The 27881-nt window shown below is 38.2% G+C and overlaps 1 protein-coding gene across 1 annotated transcript; it reads left to right on the forward strand.

Moving 5' to 3' along the window:
• Nucleotides 1-412: 412 nt before the first annotated feature.
• On the forward strand, nucleotides 413-27861 carry ARHGAP11A (Rho GTPase activating protein 11A). The gene is made up of 12 exons (XM_045900401.3): nucleotides 413-1281; nucleotides 4801-4871; nucleotides 7342-7438; nucleotides 8348-8601; nucleotides 9227-9390; nucleotides 9573-9719; nucleotides 17644-17718; nucleotides 18480-18647; nucleotides 21761-21890; nucleotides 22819-22927; nucleotides 24930-25068; nucleotides 25476-27861. Exons 1-12 carry the CDS (start codon nucleotides 1153-1155, stop codon nucleotides 27056-27058), a joined length of 3066 nt encoding a protein of 1021 aa, XP_045756357.1. The 5' UTR covers nucleotides 413-1152; the 3' UTR covers nucleotides 27059-27861.
• The last annotated feature ends 20 nt before the right edge of the window (nucleotides 27862-27881 follow it).

The following is a 27881-nucleotide window of genomic DNA, read 5'->3' on the forward strand; positions in this document are numbered from 1 at the left end:
GTTTGTGAACCCTGACTCAGGTTGTCTCACCTCGGGTTCCGTAGAACCGGTTTCTGCGTTAGGGGGCCTTCAGCCTCCACCAAGTGCTGAAAAAATGAGAATGGGGTGTCTATTACATTTCCCCGAATGTATTGTCTCAGTCGCAGGCCAGGTGTATTAAAATACGCTCTAAGAAGTATTTTCCTCCAAAAATATGGCTATGAAGGAGCAAGTGGAACTTAACCTTTTTTTTGTTTTGTTTTCATATTTCTTAGTTTTGCCCACCACGCCCTTCGTGAGCGCCCCCTTTGCCCTGGTCTCACTAGACAGGCAGCTCCTGGCCACTCTCTGAGGTCCTGATTTTGAAAAGGGAAGCGGGCCAATCAGAGCGCGGAGCGCTGTTTGGCGCTGCCATTTGAGCCTGGGCTGGAAGGGAGGGTGGGACGGTCGCGGCTCCAGGGCTGGTGAGAAGGTGGAGGCGGAGGCATGAGGAGAGCTGCGTGGCTTCAGTGAGCACACCGAGATGTGCAGGCCGGGGGCCGCAGGCCGGCTGCTGGGGGAGGGAAGGAGCAGCCTGTGAAACGGGGTGACGGCGGCGACCAGCCCGGGCGGGGACCGGGACTGGAAAAGGCGCCTGAGCAGCCGGCTGGTCCGGCGGCTGGGCTAGGGCTGGGGGCACCGGGACTTGAGAGACGAACGCCCGGCTGAGCCTGCCGGGGCAGGAGGGCCAGGGAGAAGGGTCTTCACCGTTGGGAAGGGACGGGGGCGAAGTGAGGTTTGGAGGAAACGGGATCTTAGGAAGTGGCCGGAAGTGGTGGTGAGAAGCTGGTAACAGGCGTCTGTACACGGAACCGAAAGAATCCGGGAGAAAGAAGGGAGGTCTGTGTAAGTAGCTGAAAGGATCAGGTGACGAGAAAGAAGGTCGGTGTAAGTGAGGGAAAGGTGAGGTGTGGCTAGATCAGAGGGAAGTAGGAGAAGGTCAGTGGAAGTGGCTAGAGGACCAAGGGAAAAGCCGTGGAAGTGGCTGGGGTCCGGAGCCGGAACAGTGCCAGACTTGGCCAGAAGGCAGCGGCGCAGAGTGCAAACCTCAGAGTGTTTGGAAATTGGAAGACCTGGTGGCGGACGAGGGTCAGGACGCAGATCCTGCCTCGGAGAGTGGGCTACGTGTCCGGGATGTGGGATCGGAGGCTGGTAAGGTTGGCCTTGTTGCAGCAGCTTCGGGCGGTCTATGGCATTAAGGTCAAGAGTGGCCGTGGGCAGTGCGATCGCAGGAGACATGAAACAGCAACCACGGAAATAGTGGTAAGTTCCGGGAAAAGAGATTTGGGTTTTTTTTTTAAAAAAGAGCCCACCCTGTACCATCACTTATTACAGTTCATGCTAAAATGTTCATTATGTGTGGATCCCAAAGAGGATGTGGCTAAGCGTACTAATTCAATCCAGATGGTCGACTGCTGAAATTTAAAGAATGACATTGTTGATTCTTTACAGGGATTTTTGATCACTGAGAAAGTTGCAGGGTTTTCAACCTCACGACGTTGATATTTTGAACTAGATAATTCTTTGAGGTGGGACGTGGGGGCTGTACGGTGCATTGTAGGATGTCTAACAGCATCTCTGGCTTCTACCCACTAGATGCCAGTAGCATCTCCCAGTTTTGACAATTAAAAATATCTCCAGATATTATCAATTTATTGTATTTTGAACAAGTAGCGTGTGGGAAGGGAGGCAAACACTACCCACCACCACCACAGTTTTAAAATAAAATTTGTAAAGGGACAAGGAGGATCAGTAAATTTTCTAAATGAGTCAGTAGATAAGGTGTGAAAGAGCATTAGAAATAGGCTTCAGATAATACCTCTGTGTTCACTAATTTGAAAAAAACAAGCTTGCCGCTTGGTTGTCTTTGAGATATAAAGCTATTTTTTTAAAGTGAGTAAATTAAAACGGCAGAGTGGAATAATTAAAAAGCTGTTGATGATCTGAGGGTGGTCGAAGTAAGGGGATTTTGAATGAAATTTTATTGTCTACTGCGTCATCAGAATTTCATTGGGAAAAATACAGTAAATTGAATATAAAACATTTTAAATTTATTTGCCTAATTCTATGGTATTTTTATGTATTTAGAGACGAAAACTAATAAAATGTGCATAGCTCTTAATTTATAATTTGTGAAAGAAAATAAGTACTTGGATAAATAAGCTACTAACAAAATTAATTTGTATACCTCTTAAAAGCTTATACATTCTGGAGAAAATAGTTTTTGTTGTTTGCAACTTAATGGCAACGTATATGTTTATATTTAAAAACTAGAGTGATTTCTTCTGATTGAAAAACTGGTTTTCCAAGATCTCAAATATACTGGTTTTGTAAGTGTATGAAAAAATTTGAATCTGGATTTTTTTTCACTCCTTAAGAAAATCGTTACCGGGGCACCTGGGTGACTCAGTCCGTTAAAGCTCTGCCTTTTTGGCTCAGGTCATGATCCCAGAGTCCTGGGATCAAGCCCCAAGTCACACTCCCTGCTCAGCGGGGAGCCTGCTTCTCCCTCTCCGGCTCCCCAACCCCTGCTCAGGCTCTCTCTCACTCTCTCTCTCTCTCTCAAATAAACAAAATCTTTAAAAAAAAATTGATACCTACTTTTAGAGTCAGACAGACCTGAGTTTGAATCCTGCTTTACTCCTACTATGGATATATGATCTTGGACTGTTTAATTTTCCTACGCTTCAGTTTCCTACTCTATAAAGTGGGAATAATGGTATCTCTTCTTGGATTATTTAGGGGATTTAAAAATGATAAGATCTGTAGATAGGACTAGCACAGTACCTGTCACATGTCAGTTATTCAGCTAATGATAGTTGTTATGGTAATCAATGGTTGAAATCCTAATTGGTAGTCAGGCTAGAAATCATAATAGAAATACTCTAATAAATACGGAAGATCTTTGTGTTATGAGAATGGGAACAGTTTTATTTGAAAACTAGATTTCTTTGGCTCTTTGGTGTTTGTTAGCTAATAATAGTTTTGAGCTTTTAAAGAACAGTGCCAGAAATCTTTTGAAGATAACATTGTGATATTCCAGTACATAAAATTTAAAAAGCAAGTTATTAGTTTTATTTTATGAGATTATGTTATTGTGAGGCCATTATTGAGAATAATACACTTGAGAAAAAAATCCCTGAGTTCTAGGTATGTAGGACCTCTGTAGACTTATAATCAGCTTCAGCATCTGATTTTTGCATTTTGTTTGGTTGTACAATATCAAGAAAATTATGATTTACCAAAAAAGGGGGTTTCCACACTAATACATTTTTTTTTAACAGCTCACCTTGAAATGGTAATCATAACAGCAACAAATATTCTTTGAATGCTTACTCTATGTCAGAGACTAATATAAATGCTTTACATCTTTTAATTTATTTAATTTTCTCTACAACTCTTGTGACTTAGGACCTATGTGAAGGTGCTGAGGCATAAAGAATTAATTTGATCGAGGTCATTCAGCTAATAAGTAGAAGAGCCAGGATTTAAAACCTGGCAACCCTGCCACTAGGAGCCTGCTCCCTTAAGCACTGTACTGTACTGTCTTCTATATTCATCAATTAAATGGAGCCAGATGCTTGAAAAGGACTACTAAGATTTTGTTACTCTGTTGAATAATTAACAGTGTGAATGATTTCTTAACAAGTGCTTCGAGAGCATTCATGGAGAGCAGATGCATCTAAGCTAAATTAATGTTTATTAGATTAGGTATACCCACTTACTTAATTTTATATAAGCAGATATATGTATATATATGTGTGCGTATATATATGTATATATATATATACTGACACACACATACATACATACATATATGTATGTACGTATATAGGCTTGTATTTAAGTCCGGTGCAAAACTACAACCTTCTTAATCAGTGACACGTTTTTAAGAAGCTGGAATGCATGCACAAAGATAGTGGCAGATTCTTTATTAAGAAGTGTGTAACATACAGATTCCTCTTGGGATTTTCAATGTATTAAATTTGAGTATGAGTAATACATTTGAATATGACCTTTTAAAAATATATTTCAAAGTAGTTAAAGAAATTTGAATTAAATGTTTGCGGAATCCCTGCCTTGGTTACCTCAGAACATAATTTGAATAACAGTTTTCCAGAGTGTGGAAAAGAAGATCAGGTCTAAAAACTACTTCGATGTAATTTTAAGAAGTACTCAAGGAGTGGCGTTACCAATCAACTTAGCCTTTTGTTCACGTTAGTATTTATAAGGTGACAGAAGGGAAGTATAAGGTCAATGTTTATAAGGTTACTGAAAGAAACATAGTATTTTTAGAAAATGTTAGTGTTTCGGCCAAATTTTTTTTAAGAATTTCCTGACTAAGCACTAACTGGATTGATTTTTCATTATGGAATTGGAAACTGATGGAATGTATTACATTGCTTTAGGGCAATGACTTTATTTAATTCCAGTACAATTAGTATACAGTGTTACATTAGTTTCAGGTATACAGTATAGTGATTCAGCAATTCTGTACATTACTCAGTGCTCATCATGGTAAGTGTAGTCTTAATCCCCTTCACCTGTCTCACCCATCCCCCCCCCACAATGACTTTATCTTGGCCATTTTTGTGCTCCCAGTACCTAAGGGAATGTTTAGCATATAGTAGTTACTTTTTAATCAAGGTTACTTGTAATAATTATTTTCATTGTCTTATTTCTATTTTTTTAATTTCCTAAGGTTTTTAATTTGCTTAATACTTAAGAAAACTTACATTATGCCTAATATTTGTGTTGGAATAATTGAATTTGCCATTTTAGGGTAAAATATTTGGAGTACCTTTTAGTGCATTGCCCCATTCTGTTGTACCAGAATATGGACACATTCCAAGGTAAGCTAAGTTTGGGATGAAGAAAAATATTTCAAACCACTGTCTGGGCCGTTTAAAAATAAATAGCTGAGAGGCACCTGGGTGGTTTAATTGGTTAGTGTCTGACTTCTGCTCAAGTCATGATCTCGGGTCCTGGGATGGAGTCCCACTTTGGGCTCCCTGCTCAGCGGATAGTCTGCTTGTCTCTCTCCCTCTGCCCCTCCCCCTGCTTGCTCATGCCCAGACAATCTCTCTAATAAATAAATCAAATCTTTAAAAAGAATAAATTAAAAAATAGCTGATTGACTTACACATTTGTTTTGAACTAGCAGTTTGCTCTCTAGTTAAGAGTCTGTTGTCGTCCCCCCCCCCCCCCACCCTCTTTTTCCTTTGTGGATAAAAGAACATTTAAGCTAAGATTAAATAAAGTATTTGTAAATATAAATTATGTAACACTTGAGCTTTACTGTGTCACTTACTATTTAAAAGTAACCTTTTGGATTAACTGCATCAGAAATTAGCAGAGAAGGGGTGCCTGGGTGGCTCAGTTGTTGGGCGTCTGCCTTCGGCTCAGGTCATGATCCCAGGGTCCTGGGATCAAGCCCCACATCGGGCTCCTTGTTCCGCGGGAAGCCTGCTTCTCCCTCTCCCACTCCCCCTGCTTGTGTTCCCTCTCTCGTTGTGTCTCTCTCTGTCAAATAAATAAAAAAATTCTTAAAAAAAAAAAAAGAAATTAGCAGAGAAGTTTACATCTTCAATAGTTCAAAGAAGCATGCAAAGAACTATCTTACCTGTTACTAATTCATTTCCCCTCTATCCAAAGTAGGGTTCATTCTGGCCACTCTAGTTCAGTAACCTAGGTTTTTAACTGATACATTGTTCAAAAGCATTTATTGAATACCTTGCAACCTTAGAACAGTTTTCCCTCATTCAGCATATAGGTGTTGATTCACAATCTCCATAAGGTAAACACTTACTATTTTGCTTTTCAAATGACCTATGAAAGATTTGTTTATAATGATTTTCTACCTTTAGAATTGCAGTTATATCTGCAGTAAAGATGACTAAATCTTTGTTGTAATTTCTTTGCCTGCTTTAAACAAACAAACATTAAATTCTGTCAGTTACCCCCTGTAACATTCAGCCATTGTGCACCAGCACGGTGCTATCAATTGCTTGCTGCTGACATCCATTCTAATTTGTGTTATCAGTTAACTACTAAAGCCAACATTGATGGTTAAAAGTTGTTCAATATAAAGAAATTAAGCACACACCTCTAAGTATGAGAAGGATTGTAAGGATTAGGATATATCTGACTTTTCTGAGAGGCAGTGTTAGAGTGAGAAAAGCACAATGCCTTATTTTTGGGCAAATGTAACAGATGGTAGATACTTAAAGTTATGGGGGTGACTGGGTGGCTCAGCTGGTTAAGCGTCTGCCTTCAGCTCAGGTCATGATCCCAGGGTCCTGGGATCGAGCTCTACATCTGACACCTTGCTCAGCAGGAGCCTGCTTCTCCCTCTCCCTTTCCCTCTGCCTGCTGCTCCCCCTGCTTGTGCGAGCGCACTCTCTCTCTCTCTCTCTCTCTCTCTCTCTGTCTCTGTCAAATAAATAAAATCTTAAAAAGAGAAAAGAAAAGAAGAAGGGCTTAAGGCCCGGGGTCATACTAACATGTAGAGGTCTGACAGAAAAAGGGGAGCCAGAAAAGGAGTTTGAGAAGGAATAGTTAGGGGGACAGCAGGAAGTGTCATGAAAAAGAATATTTCCAAGAAAAGCAGGGAATGGGTAAGTGTGTCAGATCCTGGCAGGACAAGTGAAATGAAGACAATTGACCATGGATTGATGACCTTAATATCTACTTAAATATTGACATGATATCTAAGATGAGAACTGTTTTATTGTAGTAATAGGGGTGCAAGTCTGATTGGAAAGGGTTGAGGAGACACTGGAATATGAAGTGGAGGCAGTAAAAATGACACATCTTGTGCTCTGAATGGAAGCAGAGAAATGAAGTAGGATTGAGAAGGATGTTGGATTAAAGCAACCTCATTGAGGGGCGCCTGGGTGGCTCATTCGGTTAAGCGTCTGCCTTCGGCTCAGGTCATGATCCCAGGGTCCTGGGATCGAGCCCTGCATCCGGCTCCCTGCTCGGCCGGAAGCCTGCTTCTCCCTCTCCCACTTCCCCTGCTTGTGTTCCCTCTCTTGCTGTCTCTCTCTCTCTCTCTGTCAAATAAAGTCTTAAAAAAAAAATTAAAATTAAAAAAAATAAAGCAACCTCATTGAAATTGTCATGGATAAAAAGATGAGCTAGACAGAAGAATTTACGAAGCAAGAAAAACAACTAGAATTAACCTTTTATCACAAAGACTGAAGAGATTTGTGACATCAGAGCTTCTGAAGGGGGGTTAGTGCTTGGTCCATGTACTTTGGTAGAAGAATAGGATTTAGTAAGATGTGCATCTGGCCCCCTGAAAAGATTTCTCTCTTTCAGTTTTCTTGTTGATGCTTGCACATCTTTAGAAGAGCATATTCATACAGAAGGGCTTTTTAGGAAATCAGGATCTGTTATTCGTCTAAGAGCCCTAAAGGTAAGCATATTCTTGAACTATAATTTTTCATTTGTACTACTTTTTTATTTGGTTTTTAGAATTGAAATATTTAAACTATTGCATGAATTAACAGAAACTGAATTTGCAAATAGCCTTTTCTGTGGCAGAAGAACCTTTTTCTCTAAAAGGAATTATACAGCAGTTCCCCTGGTAGCTCTTTTTTTTTTTTTTAAATGTATTTATTTATTTATTTATTTATTTATTTGACAGAGAGCAAGCAAGCACAAGCAGGGGGAGAAGCAGGCTCTCCACTGAGCAGGGAGCCCGATGTGGGGCTCGATCCCAGGACCCAGAATCATGACCTGAGCCAAAGGCAGAAGCTTAACTGACTGAGCCACCCAGGCGCCCCAAGTGTCTGACTCTTGATTTCGGCTCAGGTCATGATCTCAGGGTCACGAGGTCCAGCCCTGCATCCAGCCCCACATCCAGCCCCATGCTGGCTGTGGAGCCTGCTTAAGATTCTCTCTCCCCCTCTCTGTCCCCCCCCACCATGCCCAAAAGTGCGCTTGCTCTGTCACTCTCTCTCAAAAGAAAAAAAAAAAGAATCATGCATTATTTAATGCTTTTTTTTTTTTTCAGTTTTGAGATATAATTGACAAATACTGTACAACTTGATGTTTTAATATATGTATATATTGTGAAATGATTGCCACAATCTATATAATGCTTTAAAAATTTAGAGTACTTTCAAATTTGTGGTCCTTTGTTCCTATAAAGTACTATAGGAAATGAAAAAATGTTTTTGTTTTTAGCCTTTTAAAATGGCATGATGTATATTAAAACAAGAGTTAAAAATTTATTAAAGCTTTCTAGAGTACAGAAAAGGATAGCTTATTTGCAGTAAGCTCTTAATCCCTCAAATGCTCAAGATTATTATATTTATTTCAGAATAAACTGGATCATGGTGAAAGTTGCCTATCTTCTGCACCTCCTTGTGATGTTGCTGGACTTCTTAAGCAGTTTTTTAGGGAATTGCCAGAGCCCATCCTTCCAGCTGATTTGCATGAAGCACTCTTCAAAGCTCAACAGTTAGGAACAGAGGAGAAAAATAAAGCTACATTGTTGCTCTCCTGTCTTATGGCTGACCACACAATTGATGTATTAAGATACTTCTTTAACTTTCTCAGGAATGTTTCACTTAGGTAAGTAATTAAAGTCTTAGGAAATGACAGGTTGTTAATTAGCTAGATTTACCCGTATAGATAATGACTTAAATTTGGAATGGAAATTTTTTTTAAAAATTATTTCCTTACTGTAAGAAGTGTACCCTGTATAATTTAAGAGACAATATGCCACATGATTTGTATTTTCTTACTGCCTTAAGGTCATCATTATGAATGGCTTATTGGTGTTGATAGGATTCTTTGTCCATTGAATGACTTCGGATTACTATGTTTTTGATATATTTGTGTTTTGCTTCTCAAATTTGTCCTCTCTCTCTGCTTGCTGTCAATGAGCCTGCTTGTTCTAGACATACTTGCAGCCTTTTAATAGTTTTTCTGTGTGTGGGTTTGAAAATCAAATAATCCATTTGTGTGGAAAAACAAAGTGTGGGCTCTATAGTTAGCATGGTTTTTGTGATATATATTTAAACACACAAGCTATTTCTGGTTCTGTCTAAATTCAAGCCAATCATATAGATGGGTAGACAGAGGGTAGCTATTTGGACTTGTGTTTGATAAAATAAGTCTTCAAAGTGTGCTCAATATGTTATTTTACCTCTTGTTTCTCTTTGGCTCAATCTAAGAGAACTTTGTTTCATTTAAGGTCCAGTGAGAATAAGATGGATAGCAGCAATCTTGCTGTAATATTTGCACCAAACCTTCTTCAGACAAGTGAAGGACATGAAAAGATGTCTGCTAACACAGAAAAAAAGCTACGATTACAGGCTGCAGTAGTGCAAACTCTTATTGACTATGCATCAGATATTGGTAAGATGAATAGACATTATAAAGTAACAGGATTAGTTTAAATGAAGGAGATCCCAGCTTCCTCCAAGTGAACTGTGAAGACAACTATTAGAAATATATACTATTTGAACATTTTGGTATATACTATTTGAACACTTTGAGGGAGAGTAGAGGAAAAATTTTAACTCTGAACATTTTTTTAGGGCATATTCCAGATTTTATCCAGGAAAAGATACCAGCTATGTTGGGTCTTGATAGTCTCTGTGCTACTCCATCATTAGAAGGCTTTGAAGAAGGTGAATGTGAAACTCCTGATGATTGTAAGAGAAAGCGAAGACAAAGTGTAGGAGGTAAGTGGCAATAGCAGTCTCATTTTGTGGAATTACAGCAATTTGCTTTCATCTAAAATGTGTTTAAACGTAATGAAGCATAAGCTGCGGTCTGTGCCTTTTTGGTGCTTACGGCATAGTTGGAGAAACATGACACATGCATGTGAAAAGCAAAAATGACAATACAATCTAATATTAAATGCTAAATCTTTAGCATAAATGTAAAATGTGTTCAAAGGGGAAAAAAAGTTCCCTGGGTTATGGTGATCAGGGACTCCAAAGAAGAAGTCAAACTGAACCTTCTTGAAAAATGGGTAGAGTCTAGGGGAATTGGGTAGAGCGTCAGAATACTTGTATCCTATTGTAGATAAGAAGATGCTCTAAAGAAAGATTTGTGTAGGGAAGAAATAATCTATGACTATTAGTAAATAGACTAACATGACTTGAGTGAGGGGTTTATCCTAAGGATTAGGAGGATATTATGGTGAACTGAATGTCAGGCTGAAATATAGCGTGAAGCTGGATATTGGGTATTGGTATTGAAGGTTTATGCGTAGAGGCATAACAGGATTATAATGTTTTAGAAAATTATCTGGTGTAAAGAATTGAGATTTGGGAATACAGAGAACAGTCAGGCATGAGATCATGATTTGAAATAGTGACATGAACTATTTACAAGTATGAACTAACTAATGAAGGAAACATTACCAAGGAAGAAAAAAAAGACCTAAAGCTGGTGGAATCAGTCATAAGATTTCTTATCTCCTTCTTGATCAAGAAGACTGAGGCCATTCTTCTTCCAGTTGCCTTAGGAAATTTCTCATCTTCGGGGCGCCTGGGTGGCTCAGTCGTTAAGCGTCTGCCTTCGGCTCAGGTGATGATCCCAGGGTGCTGGGATCGAGCCCCACGTCGGGTTCCCTGCTCGGCAGGAAGCCTGCTTCTCCCTCTCCCACTCCCCCCTGCTTGCATTCCTGCTTTTGCTGTCTCTGTCAAAAAAATAAATAAAATCTTTAAAAAAAAAAACAGGAAATTTCTCATCTTTTGAGTATCAGAACTAATTGTTATTTTTTTTTTAATTTTATTTTATTATGCTATGTTAGTCAGTGTACAATACATCATTAGTTTTTGATGTAGTGATCCATGATTCATTGTTTTCGTATAACACCCAGTGCTCCATGCAGTATGTGCCCTCCTTAATACCCATCACCAGGCTAACCCATCCCCCCGCCAAAACCCTCAGTTTGTTTCTCAGAGTCCATAGTCTCTCATGGTTCATCTCTTCCTCCGATTTTCTCCCCTTCATTTTTCCTTTCCTTCTCCTAATGTCCTCCATGCTATTCCTTATGTTCCACAAATAAGTGAAACCACGTGATAATTGACTTTTTCTGCTTGACTTATTTCACTTAGCATAATCTCCTCCAGTCCCATCCCATGTTGATGTAAAAGTTGGGTATTCATCCTTTCTGATGGCTGAGTAATATTCCATTGTACAGATGGACCACATCTTCTTTATCCATTCATCTGCTGAAGGGCATCTCGGCTCATTCCACAGTTTGGCTATTGCGGACATTGCTGCTATGCACATTGGGGTGCATATGGCCCTTCTTTTCACTACATCTGTGTCTTTGGGGTAAATACCCAGTAGTGCAATTGCTGAGTCATAGGGTAGCTTTATTTTTAATTTTTCGAGGCACCTCTACACTGTTTTCCAAAGTGGCTGTACCAACTTGCATTCCCACCAACAGTGTAAGAGGGTTCCCCTTTCTCCACAACCTCTCCAACATTTGTTGTTTCTTTCCCTGTCCATTTTTGCCATTGTAACTGGTGTAAGGTGGTATCTCAGTGTGGTTTTGATTTGAATTTCCCATTTGAATTTCGCTGATGGCTAATGATGATGAACATTTTTCCATGTGTCTGTTAGCCATTTGTATGTCTTCTTTGGAGAAGTGTCTGTTCAAGTCTTCTGCCCATTTTTTAGAACTAATTGTTATTAACTGTCTTCATTCTTGTTTGAATCTGGGCTTATATGATACAGCCTTATGTTTCTTCTTTGCCTCATTTGTAGATTTCCCTATGCCTTCTGTGTTAGTTTCCTAGGGTCACTGTGACAAAGTACCACAAATTGGGTGGCTTAAAACAACAAAAATTTATTGTCTCATAGTTCTGGAGGCTAGAAGCTAAAGTCAAGCCATGTTCCCTGTGAAACCTGTAGGGGAGAATCTCCTTGCTTTTTCTTGCTTCTGGTGGTGATTGTTGATTGTTGGCATTCTTTGGTTTGCAGCTGCATCCGATCTCTGCCTCTGTTGTCACATGGCCTTCTCCCTGGGTGTCTCTCTGCCCAAGTTTTCATCTTCTAGTGAAACCAGTTACGTTGAATTAGGGCCTACCCTAATGACCTCTTCTTAAATTGAGTACATCTACAAAGACACTAATTTCAAATAAGGTCACATCCACAAGTGCTTGGAGTTAGGACTTAAACACGTATTTTTGGAGCACATAATTCATCCCATAAACTTCCTACCCCAGATACAGATATTCTCAGACACAGATCCTTTTTTTTTTTTTTAAAAGATTTTATTTATTTATTTATTTGACAGTGAGAGCACAAGAAGGGGGACCAGCAGAGGGAGAGGGAGAGGCAGACTCCCCGCTGAGCCGGGAGCCTGACGCGGGGCTCAATCCCAGGACCCTGGGACCACGACCCGAGCCGAAGGCAGACGCCCAACGACTGAGCCACCCAGCCACCGCACAGATCCTCTTTATTACCCTCTTTTCCTTTGTGATTTCATTCATTCCTAGAGTTTCATTTATAGCATCTAAATAGGTGAACACAGGGGGAGCCTAGTGGCTCAGTCGTTGAGCGTCTGCCTTCGGCTCAGGTCATGGTCCCAGGGTCCTGGGATCAAGCCCCATGTCGGGCTCCCTGCTCTGCGGGAAGCCTGCTTCTCCCTCTCCCCCTCCCTCTGCTTGTGTTCCCTCTCTCTCTGTGTCTCTCTCTGTCAAATAAATAAACAAAATATTAAAAAAAAAAAATAGGTCAACGCTGGATCTGGATCTCTATCACTATTGTCTTGCAAATATCAGTTTCACTGTAGTAACAGCTTACTAGGGAGATATCTTCACTTCTGCCTATTTTTGATGCTTTAAGCTCAGCATTTTGAAATGATAATCTTCACCCTCTTTAAACTGGTTCTTCTTGAATTCCTTTTTTTTATTAACAGCACCATCATTTTCTAGTCACTGGGGCTTTAAATGGTGGGTACCTAACTCTTACTGTACCATTTATATTCACAGTCTTCAGGTTCTGTAAGATGCTGTCTGTGGTATTTACTGCTGCATCATCTTTACTCTAAGAATCTCCTTATTGATCTTCATGCCTCTTCATTGAATCTGCCCTGCTTATTGCTGTCAAGACTGATGTTCTTCCTGTATAACTCTAATCATGTCTCCCACATACTCATCAGAAACTTTCACTGATAAAACTGATATTTATAACCTGGTATTAAAGGTCTTTCATAGGATTGTTTTAGTGTGCCTTTCTACTGTTTTCTCTCTCTAATTTATGCAATGTATACTATACTTTAGTTCAATTCCATTTTTTATTTATTGTTTTTTAGACACTTTGGGATTTTTGCTTATCCTATTTATTGATAGAATGTTTTTACTTCCATCTACCCTTGCTGTTTAAATTATATCCAGTTGTCAAAATTCAGTTTAAGTGTTTTGTCAGGCATGCTTCACCCCTGCTGTGTTTTTAGTGGGAAAATAATCTCTTTTCTGTGCTGGCATTCTATAATATTCAAGACTCTAACAGTTTTTATATGGTTTTATATTTACTCCTCATACATGACTCTCTTACCTATTATATTTAATGCTCTTTGGAGGTAGAGGCCATGTTTTATACATTGTATCCAGCCCAGTGTTTTATACTTAATGGGCATAAACTACAGAATGAATACATTAAGTCGAGTTATTAATATTTGGCTTAAACCCAGAGGTACTTTATCTGTTCAAACAGGTTAAAATAGTGTTTGTCAAGCATCATTAAAATGCATCGATTTCATTAGCAATTTGAAATTGTTGAGGAGTTCTAGACCATTAGTGTTTATCTTTTGTGTGTTATAGCTAGCCTTTTTTTAAAATATAAATTCACTTAGCCAAGATATAGTACATCATTAGTTTCAGATGTAGTGTTCAGTAATTTATCAGTTGCATGTAACACCCAGTGCTCATCGCATCACATGCCCTCCTTAATGCCCATAGCCCATTTTTTTCTTTTTTCTTCTTCTTTTTTTTTTTCATTTCACTCTGAAATGCTATAAGCATCCATGTGATCTGATTGCATTTGCTTTGAAGAATCTTTGGACTTTTAAATTGTAGAAAAATATTTAACATAAAATTTATCATTTTAACCAGTTTTAAGTGTACAGTTCAGTACTGTTAAGTGTATTAATTTTGTTGTGCTACCAATCTCCAGGAACTTTTACTTTTATTTTTGATATTTATTCTATGACTTAGTTAGTCTAGCATATGCTGGGTATGGCAATTCTCAATAATTGTTTTTTTTTTTAAAGATTTTATTTATTTATTTGACAGAGAGAGACACAGCGAGAGAGGGAACACAAGCAGGGGGAGTGGGAGAGGGAGAAGCAGGCTCCCCGCAGAGCAGGGAGCCCGATGCGGGACTCGATCCCAGGACTCTGGGATCATGACCTGAGCTGAAGGCAGTCACTTAACCAACTGAGCCACCCAGGCGCCCTCTCAATAATTGTTTTACCCCAGAATCTGTATAGTATTTTATGGGCAAACTCGTGTAATGAAAGTAATGTTTTTACCTATATTTATAAGTTTGTGTGCTCTTCTGTATTATTATTGTGCTAAACAAATGTCTTTCATGGTCAGTGGTACAGTGCTGAGCTGATTTGATTAATATGCCCTTATCGTCTGGTGCTTCCTGAAATACATATGTCATGAGACATAATTTTTCCATTTCTCTAGAAAGATGGTCTGTACTTGGGGCACCTGGGTGGCTGAGTTGGTTAAGCTGCCTTCAGCTCAGGTCATGATCCTCGGGTCCTGGGATCGAGCCCCACATCGGGCTCCCTGCTTAGCGGGAAGCCTGATTCTCCCTCTCCCACTCCCCCTGCTTGTGTTCTTTTTCTAGCTGTCTCTCTCTGTCAGTTAAATTAAAAAAAAAAAAATCTTTAAAAAAAAAAAAGATGGTCTGTACTTGCAGTGTGGCCCATGATGCCATGATGCAGTCAGGATGGTTTCAGATTATGGAGGGAATAGTTTGTCTTTCCATGCTTCTGATTTTGCTGTACTATTTTTTTTTTTTTTTTTTTAAAGATTTTATTTATTTGTCAGAGCACAAAGCAGAGGGAGCGGCAGGTGGAGAGGGAGAAGCAGGCTTCCCGCTGAGCAGGGAGCCTGATGCGGGACTTGATCCCAGGACCCTGGGATCATGACCTGAGCTGAAGGCAGATGCTTAACTGACTGACCCACCCAGGTGTCCCCTTTCCTGTGCTATTCTAATTGTGTGGGGTTTTTGCTGTGGCTGAGTCTGTTGCTCAGTTGTTTCTTCTCTCTTCAGCTCTGGCTTTTGTTTTTCTTCTTCCCTTTTTTTCTCTTTTTCCTCTCCCATATTAACTTTATTTGTCTGCTCAGGTGCCATGAAGGTTGGCTTTATAAGCCATTACCTGCCATTTAGAGCATAGCCTATTTTTGGCTCTTCATTAAGGTTTTCAGTCTTCTCTGGTTTGTACCTGTTTCACTTGAAAGGTGTAAGATTTCTCAGTAATACACAAGTGGGCTATAGCTGAACTTTATTTTGAGTGATATTTGGTGATTAATCAGGTAAACAGACATTTAAAGATTTTTTATATTACATTGTGGCTAAAAATTAGGGGTATATTTTTGCATGAAACTAGTTGAAGTCACAGTTTCCTAATCACTAAATCTAATGGGTACTTTTTTTAGGCCTGTATCATTCAGAATCTCTTTGGCCACTTAACTATTTCCTTCCTGATTTTTTTTTTTTTTAATTTACTTGGTTTTTATAACACTGTGCTTTTGTTGTTTCCCTACATCTTTAGCCACTTGTTCCTGCCTTTTAATATTTTATTTATTTGTTTATGAGAGAGAGCAGGCAAGTACAAGCAGGTGGGAGGGCAGAGGGAGAATGAGAAACAGACTCACTGCTGAGCAGGGAGCCTGACACGGGGCTTGATCCCAGGACTCTGGGACCATGACCTGAGCTGAAGGTAGACGCTTAACTGACAGAGCCACCCAGGCACCTCTCCACTTGTTCTGTCTTTATGTTTTGGATTTTCTTTTTCTACCACCTCTTAATTGCTCCATTCTTCCATACTTGACTTTCTTTTTACACTTTGCCCTCTTCCTAAATGACCTCATTCACTCTTAATTTTTTTAAAACTACCATTGCTGAGCTGATGACTCTCAAACTACTTCTCCAACCCTGATCTTTCCACAAACTGATTCATATCCATTTCAGTGTTCCATAGGCATGTCTAACTTTTCCCTGCATAATTTCCTTTCCTTTGGGTGGCACCATTATCTACGCAGTCATCAAAGTCAGAATTCTAGATACTCTTATCCACTCTTTTCTCATTCCCACATCTCACTGATCACTAAGCCTTGTCACTTTGAGCTCCTAAATACCTTTTTTCCACCTCCATTTGCACTCTTCCTGCCTTAGTTCAGATCTTCATCTTTTGCTTGCCTAATTGCCACTCTTCCTTTAGATCTCAAATATCACTTCCTCAGGAGCACCTATAACTCCCCAGTCTAAATCTGTTGTTAAATTTGTACTTCAGACTACGAATCCCATTTGTCATATTTTTATTTCCTTGGTATTTTTCATGGCTTTTTTTTCTCTGTTAGAGTAAGTTTTATAAGGGCAAAGACCATGTCTGTTTTGATCACTTTTGTATCTTCAGTGGTAGCACTGTGCTTGACAAATAGTAGGTACAAAATAAATCTTTGTTGAATGACTAAATAACATACTTAGAAGAACCTTCAGCTAGTTAGCCAACCCCCTAACTCTCATACTGCTGCCAGTTATTTTTTCAAAAATTCAGATCTGACAGTTTTGCCCGCCCCCCCCCTTTTGCCTTTGGAGAAGTTCAAGTTCTTCAAAATGACATAGAGGCCTTTTTCCAACGAATGCACAAGACTTATCTCTTACCATATCCACTGCTCTCTGTTTGCTCTGGCAGTATCAAACTACTGGTTTCTAGCATACATAAATCCTGTCTTTTCACCTACGTGCTTTTGCATATGCTATTCACCTTGCCCAAATGCTACCCTCTTACTAAATCAACACCTACTAATCCTTCAGAACACTGTCCAGGTTTTGCTTCCCCTGCCAAGCTTTCTCTCTTGTTGCCCATTTCTTCTCTTCCTCAATAAGTAATGATTTTCTCTCCCATTCTCTATCTGTACATTATACACATTTGTTTTACACATATTCTATATTGTATGTCACTTTTTTTTTTGAGAGAAGAGATGGGCATGTAAATTGGGAATGTAATCAAAATAAATCTTTTAGTTTTTTTCCTATTTTGAAATAATTTCTTCTAAATAACCTTAAGTGACTTTAAAATGTAGGGGTGCCTGGGTGGCTCAGTTGGTTAAGCATCTGCCTTTGGCTCAGGTCATGATCTCAGGGTCCTGGGATTGAGCCCTGTGTCAGGCTCCTGGCTCAGCGGGGAGTCTGTTTCTCCCTCTCCCTCTGCCTCCCAAACCCCACTCATACTCTCTCTCAAATAAATACAATCTTTAAAAAATAAAAATAAATAAAATGTATAAGCTGACATAAACTTAGATGCTGGAAAACCACAAACATCAAAATGAATTATTGGTGAAAGATAGGTAAATGTTAAATTATAATTGATTATATGATTATATGTGTTTTGCATTTCAGATTTTGTTAGTGGAGCATTGAATAAACTTAAATCTAACAGAACACCCTCCGTTACACCTCAACAAGAAAAAATTGGTAGGTATTATATATTTTGTATTTAAGTGAAAATTTCTGTATATTATACAAAAAGTAACCATTACCTAACTTATTTTGGTTTAATCAAATCCAAATATTATTTTAAATGGAGATACGGTACTATAATTTTGTTGTGACATTGCTAATTACATTGGATATAATGAACCCAAAATTGTAGGTAAGAATTTCTTTTAGTTTGTTGTTACATTTTTGGTCTTTTAAATCATGCTTTTCTGTTGAATGTACGTTGGATGCTGTTGAATATGTGAAAATAACTCAAATTTCATTTTGTTTTGGAACCAGAATTTTATTAGCATATGTTCCCATTTTTATCTTGGTTTGCTTCTGGCTGAAATTAGGCCAATAACATAATAACAGACAGTATGATCATTTGTTTTGTTTTTCAAATTGAAGAAATTAAGTGGTTAATATTTAGTTATGAAAAGCAAAACTATTATGTAGATCAGTTTGTTTGATCTCCTTGATTATTATTTTATTCCATATATTAATATTCTTTAATGTGGATTATATGCATCTTTCAGTCTATTTGGTTTAAGTCACTATTGTTAATCTTGCCTTTTTGTGACTTCCCTGTTATTATTTTAAATAATTGCATGGTTTTAATTTAGTTATAACATATATTTGATAATGTAAACATATTCTCACATTCTTTGGTTAGCTCTAAGTAACTACTTTATAAGAAGAAATTACGTAAAGCTTTTGTTTTTCCCACAGAGTTGATAAAACAATTTTTTTTTCAGCCCAGGTATCCGTATCACCCACGATTCTTACACCAAATGCTAAGCGTAAACTGCCAGTGGATTCGTCTCATGGTTTCTCAAGTAAGAAGAGGAAGTCCATCAAGCACAATTTTAACTTTGAGTTGTTACCAACTAATCTCTTCAGTAGCAGTTCTACACCAGTATCAGGTAGCAAAAAGAATTTATATAATTGGGTTGTAAACATTAACATGAGTGTCCATTCTGAGCAAAGTGCTATTTCATATTAATGTCACCCCTTTTAGGAACTATGGCTTTATTCAGTTTATCAAATCTTTTAATTTTTATAAAGTCCCCTCACTTTTATTTTATTTTATTTTTTTTAAATATTTTATTGGTTTTTATTTTGAGAGAGAAGAGATAGTGAGAGAGAGCATAAGCCGGAAGGAGAGGGAGAAGCAGGCTCCCTGCTGAGCAAGGAGCCCGATGTGGGGCTCGATCCCAGGATCCTGGGATTATGACCTGAGCTGAAGGCAGCCGCTTAACTGACTGAGCCACCCAGGTGTCCAGTCCCCTCAGTTTTAAAATAGACACTGGCTCTGTATAATTAATGTGTATGTGTGTATGTTGACTGACCATGCCTATTGAAAGTTATGGTAAGTAACTTAGAATGAGAGTTTGGGCTTCTGTGTATAGCACTGGTTCTCGGGTTTTAGGTGATTGGACATCCTGAATTCTATTTTAGTTACTTCCTGACTCTCTGATCCATAGCTATGACTGTATCGTTATCTCCTGTTGAGGTTGCCAAAATTTGATTTTCCCTAAATGCAGGGTGGTGGGGTACTGCCATTGGAGGAACCATTGTTCAGGTAAAGAGGGGGATATTTTTTAGTTTTATATTCAAGTAGATTTTATAAAAGCTTTATAACTTGGTTTACGCTGTTCCTTATGACACGGTTTCCAGATTCTTTACCAGCCCAGCCATTTTCTCCCAAATGACTTATAAGTTCCTAATATAGCCACCCAGAGCCGCCAGAGAAAAATATAATTTTGCTAATTTGAATACCAGATTTTTGTTAGTATGGTCTTAGATTGAGTTGGCTCCTTTAGCATGTACAGAATACAAGTTGGCTCATGGTTAATCTTAAAAGTTAATGTTATGATCAACCCAAAATGAAATGAAGTCCTGAGCCCAGAGTCCTCTATCTCCTGTTTGTCTCACATTTCATCAAAAAGTGAGTGATCTCTAATTCTTTTAGGTTTTTATTGATTTCAGACAATGTTGAGAGTTTTACTTTAAATTTGTTAGCTAGGTTAAGAGATCTTTCCAGAAGCCTCCGTTTAGTTTCTATTATCCAAAAAGTCTAGATTTTCCTTGTTTGTTTTATTAGAAAGTTGAACAGAATAGCAACTTGTTTTTTATGGTCCTTCACGGGATCTCTGTGTGTGTTTTGCTAAAATGTAGTGATAAGACATATCATTGTAATGATAAGACAAATACAGACATATCTGAAGCTATGTCTGTATTTCTTTCAGTATTCAGAGGTTGGAGACTTGAATTCTTTTAAACTAACTTAGTGTTTTCTCTCTCTCTCTCTCTTTTTTTTTAGAGAGAGAAAGAGTGAGAGCAGAGGGAGAAGGAGAGAAAGAATTTCAAGCAGATTCTGTGTAGAGTCCAAGGCTGGGCTTGATCTCATGACCCTGAGATCATGACCTGAGCTGAAATCAAGAGTCTGAGGCTGAACCAATGAGCCCTCCAGGCACCCCTAACTTAGTGTTTTCTTAGTTTTTTCGACTTCGGAGGACTGTTTCCAAATGGCCAGTGTGAATTGTAATTCTATCTGCCTTTGCTTATTATAAGCATTATAACATCTGCTTCAAGAAATGAACCTACTGATTCCTTCTCTCCAAGCTCCCAAAAAGTAGTTTAAACATTCTTGTGTTACTGGAACATTAGTATGAGCCTGCTGAATCAATGATTTTTTTTTTAATAAAAAAATCAAGTTCGGGGGCACCTGGGTGGCTCAGTTGGTTAGGCGTCTGCCTTCTGCTCGGGTCATGATCACAGGGTCCTAGGATCAAGCTCCGCATCGGGCTCCCTGCTCGCAGGAGGCCTGCTTCTCCCTCTCCGACTCCCCCTGCTTGTGTTCCCTCTCACTCTCTCTCTCTCTGTCAAATAAATAAATAAAATCTTTTTAAAAAAAATTTAAAAATCAAGTTCACTAACAATAATCCTATTATTTTAACTCACCATTTTCTTTCTTTCTTTTTCTTCCTTCTTTCCTTCTTTCCTTCTTTCCCTCCTTCCTTCCTTCTCTTCTTCTCTTTCTCTCTCTCTTTTTTTTTAAAGATTTTATTTATTTGAGAGAGAGAGTATGAGCAGGAGGAGGGGCAGAGGGACAAGCAGACTCCCCATTGAGCGGAGCGCAGAACCTGGTGCATGGCTCCATCTTAGGACCCTGAGATCATGACCTGAGCTGAAGTTAGACACTTAACTGACTGAGCCACCCAGGCACTCCTGAAAAGATTCAGTTTCTATATTTGTCTAATTTAATTACAAAAATTATATTTTAATCTTAGGGAACAATAACACATAAGTCTTTATTACCAAACACTGCGTTTATATTATTAAGAAAAATAATAATATAGTTTACATTCACTGATATTTTTATCAGACCTGTGAAAAACGGGTGAGACTGGAGCCATCTTAAAACAGAGCTAGAGTGGCCACTGCAGAGAAACTGCCTTACGCACTTTTTTTGCTGTTTGTTTTGTTTTGCTTTTTTGTGGGTTTTTTTTTTAATTTTTTAAAAATTTAAATTCAGTTAATTAACATATTGGTTTTAAAGACAGAGGTTTTAACTTGCCATTTTTCTTTGGCCTTAAATTTCTCAGCCACAATTCAGTAAATTCCATTGCAAAATTGAAAATGGATTGGTTTCTAATTTTGGATAATAACAGATATGTGCTTTTTTTAATATAAAGGCAGCTATATTAATCTACAGTCCACAGAGTACCTATTTATAATTTTTTTCCTATATTAATCTACACTCCATTATTAAATGAGTTGAAAAGCAAAACTTTAATATAAAAGTCATGTTTAATCTGACCCTTAATTGGCAACTAAAAAGTAAGAAATTGATACTTTTTTTTTTTTAAATTGAATTGGGTTTATTTGGCTTCTGAAGTTGCTAACCAGAAATTATGTGATTTTGTTATTGCATAGGGTTGGAAATTAAGACTTTAAATCTAATTGCTATTAATATTTTATACTTTGGAAAGGAAGTATGGGTGGTATATTACATGTGGTTATATTTTTATAGTTCCCTTTGATACAAGCCCAGAAGGATCATCTCAGAGTTCAGTCTCTCCTGTAACCATCAGTGGAAACCGTTTGATTAGTACAGGTGTGCTAAGGCGAAGTAAGAGGATTGCAGGCAAAAAAGTTTGCAGGTAATAAATCCAGGACATTTTGTTTCACTGGTATATATAGTTAATAAAATATTTTGTTTGTCTTTCTGCTGAGAATCATATTTGAGTCATAATTTTTTTTTAAAGATTTTATTTTTTTTTAATTATTTTTTTTTTTAAGATTTTATTTATTTATTTGACAGAGAGAGACACAGTGAGAGAGGGAACACAAGCAGGGGGAGTGGGGGAGGGAGAAGCAGGCTTCTTGCTGAGCAGGGTGACCCCGATGCGGGGCTCAATTCCAGGACCCTGGGATCATGACCTGAGGCGAAGGCAGACGCTTAACAACTGAGCCACCCAGGTGCCCCTTGAGTCATAATTTTTAAAAATTCCCCCTGCCTTTATTATCTTATCAATCAGCTGCACTTTATATATCCTCCAGAGAATGACTTCTAATTTGAGTCCACTTTGCTTGCTTAAAATCCTATTGTATGTTGATGTGTGTAATTTTTTAATTTCCCGTTAATTTGTAGGCTAGTCTGTTCTTCTTAAAAAAATTTTATTTATTTGAGGGGGAGGGGGAGGGGCAGAGTGAGAGGGAGAGAGAGAATTCTCAAGCAGACTCCCTGCTGAGCGTGGAGCCAGACATGGGGCTCAGTCCCGGGACCCTGAGATCATGACCTGAGCCGAAATCAAGACTGAGCCAACCCAGGGGCCCCCAGGCTAGTCTGTTCTAATGATTCTGTTTTATAAGTGACTAAGTAACTCTTGTGATAAACAGGAGAGGCCATTTTATATACAAATATAATGTATACATTAAAGCTTAACTGATTTTAGAAAATTATTACTCTAATTACTAGCAATATAATTTGCTCTGGACTTTCAAATTGCATTTTGCAAGAATGCCTCCAGTTTTTATGCTAACATTTTTTTTTTTAATGCTGACATTTTTAATCCCATGCTTTTTTAGGGTGGAATCAGGAAAAGCAGGCTGCTTCTCTCCTAAGATCAGTCGTAAAGAAAAGGTCCGAAGATCTCTTCGTTTGAAATTTAGTCTGGGGAAAAGTAGCAAAGACACAGTAAGTGTCTTTCACCATTTCATTGATGTTCATATTAGCATAAAGCTGTAGACTTGATGGTAAAAGACACTCTTAACCCTGCCTCTCCAGCTACTGTCTCTTTCTCTACTCCCCTTTATACCAAACTCTTACACATGAATTGATATCTACTGTTCCCTCCTTTTCTGTTCTGCTTAAATTGATTCTAATGAGGCTTTCATCCCCAACAATCAATGCAGCTGCTTTCAAGATCACCCATGAATTCAGTGGTGCTCAAACCAGTGGACAAATAACAGTCCTTATTAGACTTGTCAATAGCATTTGACGTGGCTAATCACTTGCTCCTCTTTGGCATACTTTCCTTCCTTGCTTCAGAGGCACTTTACTTATGATTCTTCCTTCTTCACTGGTTACTTTCCTAATTCCTTTACATTGGAGTGCCCAAAGAGTTCCCTTTTCTCTTTCTACTCACTCAAGGTGCTCATTAGCTTTAAACATCATATATTTACTTAAGACTTCCAAGTTTATATCTCTAGCCCAAAATGCTTTCCTGAACAACTTGACTGTTTCTTAACATCTGCCTACTTCTCTACTTGATGTCCATCCAATAGACATCTCAAGTATAACCTGTCCCAAATAGAGCTCGCAAGATTCATTTCTTCACTGCTGCTATTTCTCCACTCCTCCCCCTCTCCACCAACCACATCCCCACCTACAGTCGTCACCATCTCAGCTATGGCAACTCATTCTTCCAGTCACTTAGGCCAAAAACCATGTAGGCATTCTTTTTTTTTTTTTTTGAAGATTTTATTTGTTGACAGAGAGAAATAGCGAAAGAGGGAACACAAGCAGGGGGAGGGGGAGAGGGAGAAGCAGGCTTCCCATGGAGCAGGGAGCCCGATGCAGGGCTCGATCCCAGGACCCTGGGATCATGACCTGAGCTGAAGGCAGACGCTTAACGACTGAGCCACCCAGGTGCCCCCCATGTAGGCATTCTTGACTCCTCACTTTCTCACACGTCCTGTGTAAACCATTAGGGAATCTTGTGTCTCCTCTGCTTTTAGAGTATATCCAGACTGAACAATTCTCACTGGTACTACATTTCTAATATTCTATAAATTCTGTCATCTCCAACTTGGTTTACTGCAATAAACTCCTACTAGTAGGTCTACCTCTACCTTGCTGTAATACTACAGCCAAATTGATCCTTTTAAATCCCAAGTAAAGTCCTGTCACTCCTCTGCTCAGAATCCTCCAGTGACTCCTCATTTCACTCTGAAAAAATGATAAAAGTTCTTATGTTTACATGTACCTCCCCACAGGACTGGAACCAGCCTGCCTTTCTGAGTCCTCCTCTCACCACTCCCTCTAGCTCACTCAGCTTCTTGCCTCTGTGCTGTTTGTCAAATGTGCCAGACCTGGTTTCGGTCTCGGACACTACCCTGGTCTTTCTTCTCCCTGGGATAATATTCTTTCCCCCTTTATCTTCATGGCTCTCACACATTTATCTTTGCTCACAAATCATCTTCTGATCACTCTGTTTAAAATGACACCCCACCATAGGCTTCTTACCCTGCTCTACTTTTCTCCATAGCATTTCTCACCTTGTGTATTGTATAATATACAATATAATTTACTGGTGTTCTTGTCCTGCTCGAAATCTCCCCATCTAGAATGTAAATTCTGAGGGTAAGATTTTGATCTGTTTTGTTTTGTTCACTCACTGTTGTGAGCAGGTCCTAGCATAGAGTCATCACAAAAGAAATTATTTCAGTTAATATATGAGGTTGTTTTTATTTTAGATCATAAAATACCAAGTAATAGCCAAGTCAGATGCTTACAGTTTTCATCAACATGCATGCAAGTATATTTGTGTTTGGTATGAAATTGTTTACTTTTATATACCTTTTTCAGTCAGCTGTAGAGGATTTTGATAACTACAAAAATTTACTTTGTCTTAGTATTTGAATTAACTAGGTTTATTTCTTAACCAAAACATTTTCAATTTTTCTTTTCTGTACAGAATGGGTGTGTTGGTGTCGACAGACGTGAAAATGTTGGTCGACGACTTGCAAATCAACAAAGTTTAAAAAATAGGATTGAGTCTGTAAAAACAGGTCTGCTTTTTAGCCCAGATATTGATGAAAGATTAACAAAGAAAGGTACAGTTACATGATATTTTTAGTTTTACCCAAAAAGCCTACTTTCATTGCTTTTCTGAAAAAGTTTTTCTGGCTTTCTTGAGATATAATTAGATATAATTGACATATAAGCTTCAGTTATTTTATCGTAAAATATATTAATTTACTGTTCTAGAAATTAAAAATTCATGTTTGAATAGTGAAAATATTTGAATTGGCATCGTATTTTTGTCTGAACAATTGGAAGATGCTTTTAAATATAAATACAAAAATGTTTGACATTTTTATATTAAAAATTATTTCTTTTAACACAAATCCTTAATTATTGAAATTTAATGTTTAATACCTTTATCTGCCATGTGTTTGAATAATATTTCAAATATGTTTCAAATACAAATGATTGAAAAGACTGAACTGTTTTATTTTAGGTTCAAAAAAGATTCATAAATCTGAGGAAAACTTAACTCCAGAGCGTCTAGGTGGAACAAATTACCGGATGTCTTGGACAGGACCTAGTAATTCTAGTTTTCAAGAAATAGCTGCAAATGAAGTTTCTCTGATCAAAGGAAACCTTGAGGTGAAAAGCTCTTTGGAGCCTGATACTACGGTTGAAAAGTCCCCTGTTCATTCATATGAACTCACCCCTTCTAACGTACATGATAAGCATAACAACAATGTAACTGAAAGCTCTCTTAGTGGGGATGAAAATAACTTGACCACAGAGACTTTGGTGAAAATTCAGAAAGCATTTTCTGAGTCTGGAAGTAATCTTCATGCATTGATAAATCACAGGCAGTCATCAATAACTAATGTGGGGAAACTAAAGCTAAATGAAACATCTTCTACAGAATATAGCCCAGAGAAAAATCTATTTGAAACTAGTGATTTGACTGTGATAGAATCAGATGAACATCAAACTAAAACAGATGAAAATAGTTTTTCAGAACAAGACATCTCACTACATCAAACTCAAAAATCAGATGGAGAAGCAACTATAACATTTTACTCAGCTCATATGAAGATTGAACATGAGAAAAGCATCCATTCAGATATACCTAGAGATCACTCAGTCAGGCCAGAATTGCCTAGTGAGGAACACATAAAGAAACAGCAGTCCCCAAGGGATAAACTAAATACTCAGTTAAAGGAGAATGAGAATATGATTGAAGAGAACTTCTTACTGAAATGTGCAGGTTCTAGGGAGGATGCAGCTGACCTCTCTTCCTCAGAGCAGATTACATGTAATATAACAAACTTACCAAAACCAAGGCCTGTGAGAATCCTTCAGCAGCAGTCACTGGGGGGAAACTGCCATACAACCGGCCCTGAAAGCTCACAAATGACAGAGCACGGGAGGGTGTCAGACCACATACAGTGGTTTAACAAGCTTTCTCTCAATGAACCAAATAGGACCAAAGTTAGGTCACCTCTTAAGTTTCAGCGTACACCTGTCCGTCAGTCTGTCAGAAGGATTAACTCCTTGTTGGAGTACAGCAGACAACCTGTAAGGCACAAATTGGCAAGTCTTGGTGATGCGGCTTCTCCTCTGGTGAAATCAGTGAGCTGTGACAGTGCTCTTTCCTCTGGTATAGAAAGTACATCAAAAGATTCGTTGATTTCATGTACCAAATCAGATCCTAAAGAACAGAAGTTTATAGCATGTGAACAGCCAAATGTTGATGCAATTTCAAAATCAGGCATGGAGTTAACTTATAAGTCTTTTTCAAGGATGAAGAGGTACCCAGACTCCAAGAATGCTTCTCTTGGGTCTACCAGAATTTGTAAACAGGAAGTAGTATCTGATGGCCAAATTAAGGTTCCCTTGGATGACCTGACAAATCATGACGTATTTAAATCTGTTGTAAATAATAATATGGGCTTTTCTCCTGGGATAAATACCAGAGTCCTTAGGAAACCGTCAGAAAAAGAAAGGGTCTGGTATAAAGGTTCTCCAAAAAATCCTATTGGCAAAGCTCAGCTACTACCAACGAGTAAACCTGTAGACTTGTAATTGATAAATGTTAATACTTGTTAATGTAAATAAAATTAGCGGTTGGTGATAGGACTGGCAGGATAATCTGCATGTTAGTTCGTTAGCTCAGGAAGATGAAGTGATAGATTTTAATTTCACTGCACAAGCAACTTGAATTATGCTTGTATAAATGACTATTTTGTTTTTCTTAATTATGGCAGTATTTAAACTTGTGATCTCTTAAAGCAGAGGTTACACTTTTTGAAAGAAATTGGCTGGGTTTGTGAGAAATTAATTTTTGAATATTGTATGAATTTTATATTAAGTGTGATAGGAAGAGTGGAACGAGTTGTCTATTTCCTGTTATTCCTCCTAAGTCAGGTTTCTACAAGAAATTTCTTATATGTAGAGGGAAGAGATAAGCCTTACAAATCTTATTTCTTTAATTACATTGATATTTATGGCTTTTGCCAAAATCCCTAAAAATTAACTTGTTTCAATAGCATCTTAATCCTTTACTCCTATCTGGGGCAAAGTAATTAAGTTTATATTGTCTATAGTTGTGTACGGTATGTTCACTGGGACTAAGAATTACGGCTAAAGCAGAATAATGACTCACGTGTGCTCTTAAAGAATGATGCTGCAGAAATAATTGAGGACTTTTGAGCCATACTATGTTTTTAAAGTTAATTTGCACAAATACATTTGTAGCTGTTTTGTCTGATATAGAATTTAAAATTATTTAAGGAGGAATAATTAAGCTTGGAAATTTTTAATCAAGGTGATTTCTTAATATGCACACACTTGATTTTATAATTTAAAATAGTTGATGTACCTCTGTACATTTAACTTGGATTCTTAA

Source organism: Mirounga angustirostris, unplaced genomic scaffold (genome assembly GCF_029215605.1).
Source record: "Mirounga angustirostris isolate CCGP_5_RB_7025 unplaced genomic scaffold, mMirAng1.0.hap1 SCAF_9, whole genome shotgun sequence".
Taxonomy (NCBI): domain Eukaryota; kingdom Metazoa; phylum Chordata; class Mammalia; order Carnivora; family Phocidae; genus Mirounga; species Mirounga angustirostris.

What these genes read in the sequence shown, in the direction of transcription:
- ARHGAP11A (XM_045900401.3), top strand. Translation starts at nt 1,153, where the DNA reads ATGTGGGATCGGAGGCTGGTAAGGTTGGCCTTGTTGCAGCAGCTTCGG. An exon ending in ACCTCAACAAGAAAAAATTG is followed by an intron (nt 17,719 to 18,479) that starts GTAGGTATTATA and finishes TTTTTTTTTCAG; the next exon opens with CCCAGGTATCCGTATCACCC. An exon ending in CAGTTCTACACCAGTATCAG is followed by an intron (nt 18,648 to 21,760) that starts GTAGCAAAAAGA and finishes ATATTTTTATAG; the next exon opens with TTCCCTTTGATACAAGCCCA.